General features: G+C 39.7%; 1 protein-coding gene across 3 annotated transcripts in view; it reads right to left on the bottom strand.

Moving 5' to 3' along the window:
* TLL2 (tolloid like 2) overlaps positions 1 to 18,347 on the bottom strand; it is a 222,565-nt gene that overhangs the window by 41,205 nt on the left and 163,013 nt on the right. For all 3 annotated transcript variants that reach the window (XM_068257566.1, XM_068257567.1, XM_068257568.1), the window contains 2 exons: positions 18,114 to 18,219; positions 8,772 to 8,896 (listed from right to left, as the gene is read on the bottom strand). In XM_068257566.1, coding sequence (XP_068113667.1) covers positions 8,772 to 8,896; positions 18,114 to 18,219 — 231 coding nt within the window. The remainder of the gene's footprint in view (positions 1 to 8,771; positions 8,897 to 18,113; positions 18,220 to 18,347) is intronic.

The following is an 18,347-nucleotide window of genomic DNA, read 5'->3' as shown; positions in this document are numbered from 1 at the left end:
GTAATTAATTTAGCTTCACACTCTAAGTTTTTTTTTTTTAAATCAGATTTTATTGATTTTATAAAAGGTCATCACAGTAATAGCAAAGGTACAATAGTTTTGTAAAGATATTAGCAGAGCATATACCATACATACTTAACAACCATGAGATTGACAGCAGGTTATAGAGGTTGTGCAAAATGGCAAATGAAACCGTAGTAAGGCATATATTCAACGTACCGTAAAAAGTCTCCAAAAGCTGGAGAGGCTATTATTGCGAGTGGTAACACAGGGGAGAAAGGGGTGTGTGAGGGAGGAGGGAGGCGAGGTAATTGGGAAGGGGAAGCGGAGGGAACAGCTCCCATCAGGAAAACAGATATGGGGGTAAGGGGGCAAAAAAGGGAGGGGGAGAGAGGAAGGGAAAGAAGGGAGGGGGGAGGGGAACCACTTTAATCTAATCAGGTATATCAGGCTATTTCCTGAAGCTAGGCCCGACTAATTGGTAAGTAAGAAGGGCACATTAGACTTGTAGAGTCTTAGCTTTTATGACAGGTATGCTGTAAGTTTATCAAAATCACAGAACTCTACCCAGATTGCCCAGCGTGCTACAAAGATATCATTTTTGTCCTGGGCAGATACGCTTACTTTTTTTGATAAGCTAATGTGAAACCACTTTTAAAGGACCACTTTCGCAAAAAATATTTTTAAATGCATACATCTAAAATGTACATTTCTCCTAGAGTAAAATGCACTAGAAATTACTTTTTCCAATGTTGCTCTCACTTACAGTAGGCCCATAGTAAACCGCTGACAGATCTGACAGATTTTGGACTAGTCCATCTCCCCATGGGAGATTCAGTAATACCTTTATTCTTTACAAAAGCGCTCCCTGGAAAGCATCTATTCAAAGATGTCGTCCCAGTTCATTCTCTACTCATTTGCACAGTGAGTCGTCGGTTGCTCTGAGCAACTCCAAGAAATAATGGAGAATCCCCAAAAGGGATGGACTAGTCTAAAACCTGCCAGATTTGTACTACCTACTGTAAGTGACAGTGACATAGGGAAAAAGTAATTTATAGTGCATTTTACTCCAGGAGAAAATGCACATTTATCTGTATGTATGTTAAATTATAATTGATTGATTGTGATTATTCAGGTTGAAGTGAGCATATGAGGTGTCCAACAATGCATCACTGCTGAATATGCAAATCACCCATTTGTTGTCCCAGAAAGATAAACAAGCCTCCAGAACTGCTGGAATGCAATGATGTGTCAGCTTGTTAACTCTTTGTGATGTGTCAGCTTGTTAACTCTCTTGCGCCCTAACTTCAGTCACAGAAATGGTACAGTTTTCAGTGGGAGTAGGCTGAAGCCAATAATAGCCTGTAATTCCATTCATCCCATTCTACAATTGTTCTTCAAAAACTTCAGCAGTTTTTAAAGAACAATTGCAGAATGGGATGAAAATAATTATATGTAATTACAGGCTATTATTGGCTTCAGCTTATTCCCACTGAAAACTGTACCATTTCTGTGACTGCAGTTAGGGTGCATGCACGCACAATGAATGTCACATGACAGGGTTTTACCCCTCCGGAGACAGTTCGTGACTTTAGAGATGTGTTGCTACCCTATAGACTAGCGACACCTTCTTTTGCTATGAAGTGGGTAAGCACTGCGTAATATGTTAGCGCTTTATAAATACAATAAATAAATAATAAATAAGAGGGACGGCAGCACAGCTCACGGCAGAGCAGATTTTGACTGGTGGGGTAAAAAGGGGAGCAATGCTCTAAGCCAAGATGATTTGGCACTATAAATCTTTTAGCAACACATTGGCATGACTGAATGCATGTATGTTGAGCCCCATACACACAATACAATTTTTTGTGCGATTCGATTCACCGATTCGATTAAATCCGACATGTCCGATTCGATAGTGTGGTCAATGTCATTGCAAAACAATAGCAAATCGATCACACTACCGATTGAATCTAATCCCGATCGGACATGTAGGATTTAATCAAACTGAATCGATGAATCAAATCGAACAAAAAAATTGTATGGTGTAGATGGGGCTTTAGACTCTTGGTAGGGGCAACCAGTCAGGGTCATCTTTATTATGTTTACTTATAAGTATGTATATGCACCTTTACATTAAACCATCAAGATGATGGGTAATGGAGCGGATTAATTTAGATAGGTGCAAAGAAAATTTAAAGAGAAACTCCGACCAAGAATTGAACTTTATCCCAATCAGTAGCTGATACCCCCTCTTACATGAGAAATCTATTCCTTTTCACAAACAGACCATCAGGGGGCGCTGTATGGCTGATATTGTGGTGAAACCCCTCCCACAAAGAAATTCTGAGTACGTACTATTGACAGTTCCCTGTCTGTGAACCCTGTTGCAATGTGGGAAATAGCTGTTTACAGCTGTTTGCAACTGCCAAAACAGCAAGCAGCAGCTACATCACTTGCCAGCAGTAAAAATGTCACCATGTGATAAATGTTAGAATATAAATCAGTAAACCCTCTCCTCGTATATTTGCTCTCCATTCCTATCTAGCTAATACCGCGCTCACACTGCTGACAAATCCTGATATTATGCACTATGTTGGTTTTATTTGCCAGTGACCGGCTAACCTTTTAACATATAGGTAACTGCAGCCCATTGAGCCTCGCGCTTCCTATGAGATGTCTCCTGACTTCAGTTAACCGGCCAAGTCTTATTAGTATAGCTTTTATTGTATATATAACAATGTATTATGTTATTAGTCCCTACCAGTTTTACTATCACATGTATTTCAGAGATTTTAGTAAGATATGTGTTTTATGGTATCTTTTGAGGTAATTTTATTTATTCATATATGCAACTTAAATATGTTTTTGAGTACCAATTGTTTAATTATTTATTTATGTACTTATTGTGCACAAATACAAGTAACATTACCCATTGAAATAAGTGCAAATACCCCTAATATCTAGTATAAACATATATCATTGACATTTCATATTAATACCTATGACCTATAATTTATGCAAAGAAGCAGTTACTGAAATTAATGCTTAAAATATATAAACAGCTTATGAATCAAATTGCATAGCGCAATAATAATAATAATAATGATAATATTTTCGTCCTTTATTTGTATGTGTATGTATATAATGGTAAGGTACTAATATATTGAGGAGTTTCCCTTTTGTAAATGTAGGCACTGATATTGGCCTGAGGAAGCGGGTTTAGACCCGTGAAACGCGTTGCCTGTGCTACCACTAAAAAATTATTTTACACAAAGATTTATCGTCTCTGAGGTAAGCTACCTCAATCTTTTGTCGATTTTAAACTGTTCTTAAACGCCTTTATTAAATGCCTTTATTATACACCAAATACTCCACACGATCTGCACCATCAGGATAATCTTTATTGTTACTTAGTTAAAAGAATAAAATCCATACGTGGGTATGTACATAAAGATGACGCACAGGCGTTTCGGGCCATGTTAGGTCCTTGGAAGATCTTGGCACATCACTTCGCAACCATTGGTGCAGCGGCTTTCATTTAATCACGTTTGACAGGAGTGTCGCACTACTGCACAATGGAAAACTTGGGCAAACAAGCCTCCAGCAAATCATTTGCATATTCAGTGGAAGAGGCAGCCAACATTGTAGCCCTAGTCCCTACAGGTGGAGGCTTCCTGAAAAAACCGGACCTAAGAGTGACTAAAAGAGAACTAGAGAATTTAAAGAAAAAGTATGTCGAGTTGGAACTCCATGCCAAAACGCTTGTGGAGTACTACAAGGATGGAAAAATTCCTAGGAACATACGTGCCCAAGTAGCACCGATTCTATTCCCTAAACATACTGAATACTGCGGCAAATGGGAGTCTATCTGGAACCGTGCTTCCTTTGATGCTATGTTATGCACGGTGGATGAAATTATGAAGGAACTCCCGCTGATAGACAAACAAATCTCTGCCTTGACAATATCACTGGCGGAGTTGATGGAAAAAGATGACTTCGAGAAATACCGAGCACAGCTAACTCTGATGACGAAGGAGTATGAAACCTCCCTGGAGAAAATGAAACGAGGGAAGTACCACAGGGATATACAGGATTACTCTGTGGGGTATGTGTACAGATGGCAGAGGGGTCCAGGAGAGGCACAGCCTAGAAATCCCAGACCGCCTAGACCTAGAAATCCAAGAAGGAATCCGAAACCCCGTTTACCCAGGGAGGATGATCAGTCATCATCTGATTTTTTAGGCTCGGACGACCCGACAGGTCCATCAGAAAGCCCAAGCGGAGGGGAGGAAAAAGATATCAAAAAGAGAAACAAAGGAAAAGGGAAAGAAGACTTCAGGATGCAGTTGAGGAGGGGAAGATAGAACCAGTTGATTTAGTGGTAAACATCTCGACATACCCCCTAGAAGATCCTGAACATCAACTCCTCAATAGAGGATTATCCTTTTGTCCTACTAACTTTCCCGATTTTTTTGAGATAGATGTGGAGCTAACAAGGTTTTTTAGATCTTTGAGATTGAAACACTTCTTCAGTGGTAGTCTCCTGTGGAAGGGAGATGACCGACAGGATGTATCAAGTAATTGCCTACAGTTGAAGGACTGGAATCTAAGGAATAAGAGCAGATTTACGCCTACCTGCCATAGTGTTATTAATACCTACATGGAGAAAGTGAACACTGAGATCAGGTCTTTGAGATCTGACTTTGAGGCAAAGAGAATCAAAAACATTAAGCATAACCTTTCTTTACAGGAACGTAAAGCGATTATGTCTTTATCTTCAAATAAATCAATCAAAATATGTGCAGCAGATAAAGGTGGTGCAGTAGTTATTATGGAGACAGTACAGTATAAGGAAGAAATTCTTAGACAACTTAACGATGCACAAGTGTATGAGAAATTAACTTACAATCCTACTGCAGAGATTCATTCTAAGATTGGTAAAATTGTAGATGAGGCATTATTAAAAGGTATCATAGATAGAGATCTTAAAACATTTTTGATTAAAGAACATCCTAGGATCCCTATCCTATATATCCTCCCTAAAATCCATAAAGGCCTTCAGAAGCCCCCTGGTCGCCCGATAGTTTCAGGCATAGATTCAATTTTTTCTAACATTTCTATTTTTCTCGACAGGATATTAAGACCGATGGTTACGAATCTGGATTCTTATCTCAGGGATACTCAACAGTTCTTGGATGCTATTGCGGGGATTGGGGAGGTGGAGGAACACTCTCTGCTGGTCACCATGGACGTAAGTAGCTTATACACGGCCATACCCCATGAGGGTGGTCTGGAGGCGGTTGAGTTTTATCTAATGCTATGTTCTGATTTTGATGTGGGACAAAAAAAGTTTGTCATGCGACTACTGGAACTGGTTTTGAGAAACAATTATTTTTTGTTCGAATCTACATTCTATATGCAACGCCGTGGTACGGCGATGGGCTCGAACGTGGCCCCCTCCTATGCTAACCTCTTTATGGGGCTGTATGAGGAGGCATTTGTATTTTCAAGTCCACTCTTCTGCAAATTTGCGATGATGTGGAAACGTTACATTGATGATATCTTTTTGATTTGGGGGGGGCCACGTTCGAGTCTTGACCAATTTGTTGCGGAGTTGCATGACAAATGTCCCCAGATACAACTTACTGTCCATGCTGACCGACAGAGAGTGAGTTTCTTGGATACGTGGGTCATCAGGAAAGAGGGTGGTCTGGTGACCGACCTATACATTAAGGAAACGGATAGAAACTCTATTCTCCATTTTGAATCCTTTCACCCACCACATACCCGATATAACATTCCGAAAGGCCAGTTTAAACGCATCGAAAGGATAGTGGTAGATCCCATTATGAAAGAAAAACGTCTAGAAGAAATGAAATATAAATTCCTGGCTAGAAAATATCCGATCATGTGCCTTGATAAGGATTATAGATTTAGAGGTAAGGGCAACATGGGGATGAGACGGGGTGTAATCAAATTGGGGATATCTGAAAGGATACCATGTGTTATGACCTACAATGTTCTTTCTGACAAAATAACACATATTATCAATAAACACTGGTCCTTGTTAAGGCAGGGCCTTCCCACTGTGAAAGAGTTTCATGATTACCCACTAATCTCATATAAAAGGGCTCCATCACTAAGGGACAAACTGGTGCATAATGACTTGGGCCCGACAGAAGTTAGGAGTGAGAAAAGGAATGGCAATTTTCCATGTTTAAATTGTCACTTATGCAGCTATATGACCAGGGGGGAGGTCTTTACCCACCCAAGCCGAGGGACCAAATACAGGATCAAGGGATCCTACAATTGTGAATCGAGGTTTGTTATTTATCTGCTCAAATGTCCCTGCGGCTTGGGGTATGTGGGTAAGACGACCCAACCTCTTAGGGATCGTATGGCTTCACACAAATCCAATATCAGGAATAAAAATAGAGATCTTACTGTATCTGACCATTTCTGTAGCAAAAACCATTCTCTGGCACAATTGCGGGTTCAGGTGATTGAGGGGATACCTCAACTTCGGAGGGGGGGGGGGATAGACAGAAAATGTTGGCATTAAGGGAATTTTATTGGATTAACAAGCTGGAGACTTATGAACCTAAGGGCCTCAATAGGGATTACGACCTTACTGCTGTGATTTGATGCTAATGTGTATTGTTTTGTCTCCCCATAGGGACTGATGTGCTCCGGAAAGGTGGTGAGAGATATTGAGTTATCTTTTATATTTTCTCTAATATTGAGTGTTTTATTAGATAATTGATTTATTATATGTGCTTCCGCCCCCTTTCCTGATCCGCATTCATCCCCATATGATATGTGTTACGTATATGATGATATGTCATCTGATGGGGATCGTTGTGATATACTTGCTCACCGCATGGCTAATTTTAATAGGGAGTTACCTTCCTGTTTACTATCTAGCCAATACGGAACTGTGGGAATAGCCTATGCCTGGCGTATCTATGTTAGACAATATGGAAGTCCCATTGGGAAGGCGGACGCTGCCGGCGTTGCCCTCATTGGTGATAGACGGCTGCCTCCCACCCAGCTTATGTTATGATACGCCCATTTTTGGTATGAGATTTGTCTCATTGGCTGTGGGAAGGGATGCCAGGAATGGTTGACGCTGTAATGTGATGCGCCCATTCAGTTTTAGTAGCGGACGCTGTCGGCCTCCTTCTGATTGGCCGTGATGATGTCCTATGAGTGGCTAGTGCGCCCCAATGGTTTACGCCCTATTATGATACGCCTTCTCAGTCTTAGTGGCGGACGTCGTCGGCCTTCTTTTGATTGGCTGCGCAAGTGCCACTCTGTGACTGGCCAGCGCCAGTCTGATACGCTGCTTTTCAGGCTGAGAGGTATGACGCACTCCCGCCCGGTTGGTTGGCTTTCCTAGAGTCCATCTTTTTCACTACTTACTCTGCAATTTTGTTGCTTTGGCCATTGCGGTGAGTGAGTATATTTACTAATCCCCTGCTGATTGGTGGAAGTCCTATAGCGGACGTTGTAGGCTGTATGACCATTGGACACTGTGATCCGGTTTTATTGTGTCTTTTTCGCACGTATTTTTATGTGCGTGGCATAAGGGTGAGTGTCCTGGTGTAGTACGAACTTATATACTATGTATGTTAAAATGTGGATATATTATATGGGTAGTAACTGTGAAATCTGTGATATCTGACTATTAGGTGAATTTTGATTGGATGGGGGGATAATATGAATATGCATGTATGTAAATCCTGCAGTTCTCCATGTGGTCCACTTTGGGGCTCTAAATGAATCTGGCTATGGACTGGATATCATTGTGGGCAGGTCATGATTTGAGAAAGGACCTAACATGGCCCGAAACGCCTGTGCGTCATCTTTATGTACATACCCACGTATGGATTTTATTCTTTTAACTAAGTAACAATAAAGATTATCCTGATGGTGCAGATCGTGTGGAGTATTTGGCATTGAACTTGTGACTCCAGAGGAAGATCTTGGCACATCACTTCGCAACCATTGGTGCAGCGGCTTTCATTTAATCACGTTTATTATACACAAAGGCGCCTCTTTTACCTAAAATAAGTCACCCGTTTGAGGGGTACCCGTTTGAGGGGTGGAGACAAAGTACCCGTGGTTTCACCACGATGGAGATCTGTTTCCCTTCTTTTCTCGAGGGGATCGACCTCCCCGAGTGGAGTCGGGTTCATTGTCTCCACCTGCTTCCTGTGGTCGGTTGCCCCTCTGCAACCCACCTTTGTGAGTAGTTTCTTAACTTTTACACTTACCATTTTACTTTGACGTACTGCACCATTGTGCTCCCTTTTTGTCTCCTGTGCCTTTTTCTAGAGGGTGTCACCCACACCCCACCACTTTAATCACTAGTTATCTGGCTTGCAATCACTGTAGTGAATCCCATTTTCATTATTCTCTCTGCTTCAAACACAATAGGGGAATGATAGCTGAGTGAGTTGTGCATTCCCTCCTACACTGCGCCCTGAGGCTGGAGCCTCTCCTGCCTCAGCCCGGCCCTGATTCCAGTACATATGAAACCACTCAAATGGCTTCAGCTGTTAATTTTATGCTATGTTAAATGTTTTAAACCATAGATGAAATCTGAGTGTAACACTATTTTAAATAAAACATGAATTCTGATTGGGCACACTTTGCAGCTACTCAACTTTTGCTCTCATTTCATTGCATTGGCCTTGAAAAATCACAGTCGATGTACATTGTCTATAAATGTGGGCCAAGCATAAGAAAGCCAAATAAATCCTTACCTGGGCACTTGTACAATTTCTTTGCCTGAGCAATGTCTCCTTGACTGAGACGAATACGCTGTCCAATAGTTGGTCGGATATGGTTATTCATTTTCCTAGGCTGTATTGTATCAAAAAATACAGTCCTGTCAATAGAAAGGAAATATATATGTTACAGGATGTGTTTATAATCCCAATGTCCGTATAATATACATTCCTGCATGACAATGGAAGTGCGGTTCCACTCCCATCTACCAGACCTTACCAAGATGCAATCAAAAATCCACAAAGGCTTAAAGTGAACTTTAATATTCCTAACTCTGCAGGATTCAAGGAAAACATCTAGTTCAAAGCAGAGCTCCACCAGAAAAAATGTTTTGTTGTTGAAAAATGACAGTATTTGTGGAAGCAGTGACCTCTGTATAGCTTATATCATTACACTACAACACACCTCCTATCACTGTAGTACTGGTCCAAGCCCTATCCTATGAAGCCATATCAATCCGTGCCATGCATTAATCAAGACCAGAATGTCCCACAACAGGCAATATGCCGACCTTTTATTCCCCAATAACTTTAGCACTACTTATCACAACAAAATGACCTATACCTTGTTGTTGTCACCACCAATTAGGCTTTCTTTGGGTGGTACATTATGCTAAGTATTATTTCATTCTGCATGCATTTTAATGGGAATAATAATAAGAAAATGGAAAAAAAATCATTATTTCTCAGTTTTCGGCCATTACAGTTCTAAAATAAAACTTAACTTTGGATAAAATACACACATTTTATTTGCCCATTTGTCCCGGTAATTGCAATGTTTAAATTATATCCCTAGTGCAATGTATGGTGACAATATTTTATTTGGGAATAAACATGCATTTTTTCAGTTTTACATCCATCATTATTTACAAACCCATAATTTAACAGTAATATACCCTCTTGACTTACATATTAAAAAAAAATCACTCCCTAATGTATGTAGGTGTCATTTTACTATTTGGCCACAAGATTTCCTCACGCATTATTTTCTATTAGCGTACTGTGAGTACACAAATAGGAAGCAATGCGTTACTTAGGAAGTGACGCAGGCATCTGATTGATGCCGGCGATCATGGGGAACTTAGGATATATGAATGAATGAGAACAAAATTCCCATTCATTAATCTAACAATTGGCAGCGAGAGAGGTGGAAACGAGCGAGTGGGAGGAAGCGCGGCGACACGAGCGGTACAAAATCAGTGATCATTCTTGCCAGACAAGCACTGATTGACTCAGTGGACTTCTGTCCCCTGCCACCAATCTCCCCAGTCGCCGTGACCATCGCGATCGTAGGACTCCGTCCGTACAATCGTGTGCACAGCCCCCCAAACTACACAGACGTGAGTCTCACGTCCCTGTGGCTAAAGTAATTAAAGAGGAATTATTGCAAATAACTTCTGCTTGTGAAATGACTAAGGAGCCTTAAGAAGTAGAATGTTATTCTGATAACCATAACATAACTTTAAAAGGATTAAATGGACACAGTAAATACGTGTTTGTAAACACCAGAATGCATCATATGCCTATCTTACAATAACCATGGAAAGAAGAGCATTTTTGTCTCCAACATTCTCTCAGCTATTTCATTCATCCAAAGTCTGGTGCCCAACAATGCCTTCTTTCACGGACCACTGTGACATACTTCTCATTCCTAGAGATGATCCTTTCCGTCCCCAATGGCTCTTTTCAACTGATAGGAAGATTAATATCTTTGATTCCTAGAAACACTTTATTTGATGGGTGATGAATTGCTAATTCTTGAAAATCGTAGACAAAAACGGGTTTGCGTCTCTATGTGGTGAGTCTTTGTAGTCAACCAGGAGATGGAGTCCCCAAAGATGCAAAGCGTGCTAGATGGCTTAGCATGAACAATGATTGGATTTATAAAAACTTTTCTGTTTATAAAAACATCAAAGCGTTATTTGTGTGCCAGAGCACTGGATGATTTATTCCAGCAAAGATGCCGTTTCCTGCATATTTCGACTTTAAAAAAGGTATCCTACTGAGTCAAAGATACAATAGTCGTTTGGCTTAAAGTAAGTAAATATATTTGGAATTTCAAACAGCTGTATTTTGCCCATATTTGGACAAAAACCTACTGCTATCGCTAAGCTATATGAGCATCCGAAATAAAGGTATTTTTAATTTTTTAAGGAGAAGCACTTTACAATGCTCAGTGTTTAGACCATTCACAGAACCAGTAATTGTTACTCACTCTAAAAGGTGCATGCACAAGCACAATTAATGTCGCCTGCAGGGATCAGGACTCAATGCCTCGGGCGACAGTTCTGTACAGACGTGTTGCTAGGCTAGAGATGCATTCTGTCCCTATGCAGGGGGGCAGAGGCATGATGACGCAGTAGTGGTAAGGAAATAGACTATGGACTCATCCTGTGCTGGGCCAAGATGATGCAGTACTCTCTAGATCTCTTGGTGATACATCAGGGTCATACTAGATTTTTGGCAGAAGCAAACTATAGATTTTAGGTTTCAAAAGAAGAAAACTTCAACTTCAGTCAGTTTTTCATAGCTAGTTGCAAACTGAAATGGATTTTTTGTTGTTGATAACATTGATAACATTGAACACTGAAATGTTTTGCAGAACACTGACAAGTTTTTAATGGAGTTTTACTTAAAGTTCAATAAGGAAAAATGAAAAAACTGTAAGGCCCCTATTTTATTAACGGTTTCTCCCAAGTTTTCTCCTACGTGACATTTTAACATCTTATCAATAAAATGTCGTGGGCCATATGCAATAAACTTTTCTCCTGAGTTTTCTCCTAGGGGACCATTTTTCTATTTCTTTTTAAAATAACTTTACAGCACTCTCCAATTGAAAAAGTACCAAAAAGTAGGTGAAAAATTACTATCAAAATTACTTGGAATATTTTCCTGCTTGCCAGTAGTTTAAAAGGCAGTTTATTGACAAGGTGTGAAAATATTGCCTAAGAGAAGAAAGAAAGTTAATTTCATATGGGGCCATGTATTTTAAGCCACCAACAAGCACGAGAATACTTAGAATAATTTTGACTGTACTTTTTCACATACCTTTTGGTATTTTTTCAATTGCAAAGCTATTTTAAAAAGAAGATTAAAAATGATCTAAGAGAAAACTTGAGGCCTAGGGCCAAATGCAATTCACTTTTCACCTAAGTTTTCTCATAGGAAATACATCTCCATCTTCTCTTTAAAATAACCTTTCCTGCACTGTGCAATTGAAAAAAGTACCAAAAGTAAGTGAAAAAGTACTATCAAAATTATTTGGAGTATTTTTTGATTGCTGGTTGCTTGAAAAAAAAAATTATATTGACAATTATATTGACAAGGGGCCATATGCAATTCACTTTTTCACTTTAGTTTTCTCCTAGGAGCTAATTTTTCATGTTCTGCTTAAAATAACTTTTCAGTATTCTGCAACTGAAAAAAAAATACCAAAAGTAGTTTTAAAAAAAAGTACTGTCAAAATTATTCTGAGTATTTTTGTGCTTGCTGGTGACTTAAAGGAATACTATCAATTCACATATTTTTTTCAATTGACACAGGAATTGTTTGGGAAGTGCTGCTAAGTACTGGTGTATACATTTTAGTATCAACGTCTTTCTTTACGGTTATCAAAATACATTCAAACTTTACTGACGCCAAAACTGACGGCTGACTGAGCCATAAGGAGAGGGGAAATTCCCCTCACACTTGATCAGTTAACTATGTGTAACTCTGTGTGTGACAGAGAAGAGAGCTCCCAACAGCTGCAGTTTCTGTGTCCTGTGTTTCTGACTGACCTGTCTGAAGAGAGCAGAGGAAATGTAACTAATTGTCACAGCTTTTTCATACTGTTTTTGCTTTCAGAGTTTGATATGTTTGATATTTGCATTCTGTAGTCTGATATGCAACTCTGGCTGTGCATTGAAGCAGACACCCCTTCAGCAATTGATTTGTCCCAATATAGCTAAATCCCACCCTCAATAAATTACAGTTTTTGCCTCTGATATTTACCATGAAAAGTAAGAAAATGTTTACACAGCTACTTAGACATTATTTGCACACTGTCATTTTAGAACACTTGGGTATCGATAGTATTCCTTTAAAAAAGGCATTTTATTCAAAAGGTGTGAAAATATCGCCAAAGAGAAGTCAGGAGAAAATGTGAATTGTATAGGTGTCCTAGCTTAAAGCGGACCCAAACCACACATTTTTTTAATTCAGAATATTTAGTTGCACCACTCTGACACATACAAAGATAAATAAACACTCCTTCAAGCCTATGAGCATTTCAGTGCATGTTTTTCACCCTTCTCTTTTCATAACTAGGGTTATACAGGTGGCAGCCATTAGCAATTCCTCCTTTGCTGGACACCACCTACTCAATCAGTTTGCCGGATTCTGTCCCGGCAATATGAAAGGACAGGAGGGGTTCCTCCAATAAATGTAAAATATTTTATATTTTTCATCATGCAGCTGAAAAAAGGCTGCATTTTATTATTATAATTTAGAAAATAGATTTTATTTCTGAAATCTTGTATTTTTAATTTGGGTCCACTTTAATTCCATCTTTAAGTAAGTACACAACAGGTTTCTTTATTGAATACCTCTTGTACAAGTAACAAGATCAAAAGGTTTAATTAGCAAACTATTTAACATTTCAGTGACTGGTTTAAAAGACAACTGAAGTGAGAAGTATATGAAGGCTGCCATATTTATTTCCTTTTAAACAATACCAGTTGCCTGGCAGCCCTGTTGATCTATTTGGCTGCAGCAGTGTGTGACACACACCAGAAACAAGTATGCAGCTAATCTTGTCAGATTAGACAATAATGTCAGAAACACCTGATCTTTTGCACGCTTGTTCAGGGGCTATAGTTAAAAGCATTATGCTAGGTACACACGATACAATTTCGATCAATTTTCTGATCGATTTCCATTCACTTCTATGGAAATCAATCAAAATTAAGATCAAACATGGTGGAAAAAAATCGATTTGGCAGGTAAATCTAACATAAAATTGTATAGTGTGTACCTAAAATTAGAGGCAGAGGATCGGCAGAATAGCAAGGCAACTGGTCTTGTTTAAAAGAAAATAAATATGGCAGCCTCCATATCCCTCTCCCTTCAGTTGTCCTTTAAAAAAGGTTGACACTCCAAAGGAACAAAATAAATGGAGAAAAAAAATTACATTATATTATAGTATGTATATATTATGTTGTCCATTTCATTAACATGAACTAAATACACTACCAGAATGTAACAGTCTTTTGTTGGCCTGCAAAGTAAATGCACCTCACCATTCAAATCACAAACTCTGCTTCTCATAATACGAGAAGAAAAAAAAAATATTCTCACGTTATTTCCTATTTCATAATGGAATTTTCAATCAACATTCTCTACCAGGTGGTGGGAGTCCCCGTTTTACACACTGTACTGAAGTGGATCCTCTTACAATATGTACTCTTGTCAAACGGAACAACTCAGCGCCAACAACAATCATGAACTGACTACATTAAGGGGGCCACAATAACATCTGAATTGGAGAATTTATCATGCAGCTTTGCGGAGCATTCCTTGTAAAAGCTTTCAGCGGATAGTTCCCTTATGTCAGATTAAGCTGTTTTGCTACAATTGATAGAAACAATATGGCATAAACCAGGCACACTGCGCTTTAGCATCCAGTTCCTGAATCCTGTTCAGCTTGCCTACAGCTGCCCTATGAGATCAGTTTACAGTTTCCGCTTCTATTTCTGCGATCAGTTAACAATCAACCTCTGTATGAGGTAAACCTAAACTACATTACAATCACTGACACAGCTGCCTCTCCTATTGTATAGCCCAGGAAGCATTTCCTCTATAAAACACTCAACCAAGAAAACAAGGAGAGCATTCCATCAGTTGTTATAGGATAAGACATGCTGGCTTAGGGTATTAACACTGGGAAAATGGCCTTGGCACTGAAAACAATCCCCAACAGCATGCACCACTAATACATGCCTATCTATGGATTATAAACAAAGATGAGAAATAGACACTATTTAGTGCTATTACTTATTTGCATTTTTTTGTTTTTGAAACCTGCAGGGAAAAAAATTGCCCAATTTGGGTACTTAAGTTGGAAGAGGGAAGTTTCTGGATTCTCCAGAGGTTACCCCTGGCTTCCTCCACCAGTGCGGTTTCTGCACAAAAACTGAACTAGGGCTTGTTGCCAGCTTGCGCATGCGCAGTAGCACAAACCCAATGGGGTTTTGGCAGAATAAACCAAGCCCAATCGGGTCCATGCTACTGCAAAAGCGTGAGTTATCTGCACCTGACCAGTAGCACGGATCTGATTGGGGGGCTCTGCTTTTTCCGCCAAAACCCCATCGGGACTGTGCTACTGCGCAGGTGCAGTGCTGCTGCGCTTCAGAGGTCTCAGCACTGGAACAGACTTGCACCTCTACAGGTAAGTAATTTTATACATCGCAAACAATCCTTTTGATTAAGTAGCCCATTCTGTATGTAGTTCATTTGTGGATATCACTGCCTACATGAACTTGGAGTGAGGAGAATGTGGAGGCTTTTTCTTTTTTTTTTTTGGTGCAAGGGAAAAAAGGTGACAAAGGAAAAAAAAGGCCATCTTTTGTCTGACATGATGTTTTAGTTTTAGTAGTGTTTCAGTCACATACCAGGAACAAGAATGTAGCCAGTGAAGCCAGGGCACCTGGTTGGCATATTATTCATGAGGGACTCAGAAAATATGAAAAAATATGAAAAGACAAGCAATTAGTATTTTTAAATAGAAGTCAGAAAATTATTTAACTCCAGAAGTCCTTTAAAGTGGATCTACGAAAAGGGCATATTGCTGTCCTAAAAATGCTGATTGCTTAGTTACCATGCCAATCGTTTGGCTTCACTTACAGCTAGCTCCACAAATCTTTCTGCACTGTTAACACTGTGGTTGATTTCCATAACTTGACTTCCCCAGTACTAAGTGTATATAGTCATGCCACTAACTGCCTCTCAGAGGAGTTTACAATCTAATCCTTACCATAGTCAATTACCATCTTATTTTCCTAAATGAAACCATGGACATGGCATACAGACTCCATTCAGATAGTGTTCAGGCTCAGGTTTGAACAGAAGACACTAGGGTTGCAAGGGGAGAGTGCTATCCATTACTACACCATGCTGCCCACTTATCTATTTTAAATCATGACTTTAGCAAGGCGAGAGTTCTATCAACTACTATATATATATATTTTCCTTTTGCCATATGGGTATAAGTGTGACTGTGGGCTGAGGATGTCGGTCAGGTCAGTCTTGGCTGAGAAGTGTAAATGTGTCCTCCAAGGTCCGCCTAGGTTTGCTTAATGATCTAGCATACCGTATCTAAAAGCAACAATTGCAGTCCATTGTTCTCGTTTTTAGCCCTCCCACCAGAAGCCACTTCATTGTGCACCATGCATCAATCCTCCTCCTCCTCCTCCTCTTCCCTATAGCAGTGTGTATAGCCAGCATTTGTACTGCTTTACGGCTCCCAAATTGTCACACAAGGGATCAAGGCCCGATCCCTTTAGGTGACCAGCATTATGCAAGTGTACAAACCTTAAAGCAAAACTAAAGCTAGAAAAAAAATTCAGATACTTACCTCTGGAGAGGGAAGGCTCTGGATCCTATAGAGCCTACCCTGTCCCCTCTCAGTGTCCTTGTTTCAACACTGCCCCCTGTTTGAATTTGCCACTTACCAGGAGCCCTTGTAAGGCTTGGGGAGCACTTGTGTCCCCAAGTGCTCCCAAAGAAGGGCGACTCCGAATCAAATGCTCCCTTAAAGAGAACCAGAGATGAAGCACCCTCATGTATTTTACCATATATATCAATGGGAACATGAAAGTAAACACCTTGGGCTCGATTCAGTAAACGGTGCTAACCCAGTTAGCACGCCTAAAGGCTTTGGGCATGCTAACTAGGGTGATAAGTAGTTAGCACATACAAACTACTTAGCACCGTAGTTAGCACATGCAAACTTAGCACCGTAGTTAGCACATGCAAACTACTTAGCACCGTAGTTAGCACATGCAAACTACTACTTAGCACTGTGCTAACTAGGGTGCTAAGCTCCATGGTTAGATACCCCTGGTCTTGCTAATTATGATCTTGTAAAAGAGAATATTTGGAAATTTAAATTCAATCTGAGCTCTATATATTATGTGACGATCATTATATTATTATTAACAATACCTCTCATCTTCCACAGTGATAATTGATGCTGAAGCTACTGTTGGAAAAATTAGGAGGCGCACTGCTACACTGAATATTCTGTCATATGTTCCTTTTCTATGTTGAATAAAAACTGATTTAAAAAAAAAAACTAGGGTGCTAAGTAGTTTACATGTGCTAACTACGGTGCTAAGTAGTTTACATGTGCTAACTACGGTGCTAAGTAGTTTACATGTGCTAACTACGGTGCTAAGTAGTTTGCATGTGCTAACTACTTAGCACGTGCAAAGCATGTTAGCACATGCAAAGTGGCTTTTCACTGGCGTGCTAACACTTAGCACCCTTTTCTGAATCAAGCCCCTACTCTGCTATTTGTTTCATTCTTCACTGCTCATTCTGCCTGTTTCAGCTCTGATAAGATTCCCTGACTGAGCATTCAGTCTAGCTTTGCCCCGCATGATTATAGCTGACTCAGTCTTCTGTGATGTATTTTCAAGCCCAAGTCTGCTCCGTTCTGGCTCTGATTTCCTGCTATTTATCCTCCTAGCAGGAAATCAGAGCCACAAGGGGCAGACTTGGGCTTGAAAAGACATCACAGAAGACTGACTGACCTATAATCATTACAGGGCAAAGCTAGACTGAATGCTCAGTCGGGGTTTCTTATCAGAGCTGATAACAGGCAGAATGAGCAGTGAAGGATGAAATAAATAGAGTAGGTGTGTACACTCATGTTCCCATTGATATATATGGTAAAATACATGAGGGTGCTTCGTCTCTGGTTCTCTTTAAGCATTCAGAAGACATATTCCACCATTTGGTCAAATACATGCAACTGGGGCACTAGAATGAGAGGACTAGGGATGGCAATGCTTAGATCTGCAAGGTTCAGATTTGCTGTGATGACTCCCTAGTTTAACGCATGAACATGACTAGCAAATCAGAGTCTTACAAATCTATCAGCTGGCAGCCAGGCAATTAAGAGAGGCAGTTTTCATATTTATTTCATGATCTCAACATTTATTTGAATTACCCAGAAATGTATAGACAGCCATGTAAAAACAATAATTTTCAGTGAAACAATAAAAAAAAATGAGGAAAGCTATGAAGAACTTAAGAGGCATAACCTTAGATTCCAACCTTGAGAATGTGTTCCTGGCATAATGCATGATACTATCAAAATCGTATGTCTCTCCCAAAGAGTTCACTTCTCCAGGCTCCATTTTAAGGAAGTTATATTCCTGACCTGCAATGACAACAAGCTTTGAACAAATTATCAAACTGAATTAATAAAACAAATAAATTCAGATAGTATAATGTTAAAACAGAGTTAAAATGCATACAAAATCATCAACTATATTAATTTGTCGACAG

The sequence above is a fragment of the Hyperolius riggenbachi genome, chromosome 10 (assembly GCF_040937935.1).
Source record: "Hyperolius riggenbachi isolate aHypRig1 chromosome 10, aHypRig1.pri, whole genome shotgun sequence".
NCBI classification, from domain to species: Eukaryota; Metazoa; Chordata; class Amphibia; order Anura; family Hyperoliidae; genus Hyperolius; species Hyperolius riggenbachi.
This window is presented reverse-complemented; position numbering and strand designations above follow the sequence as displayed.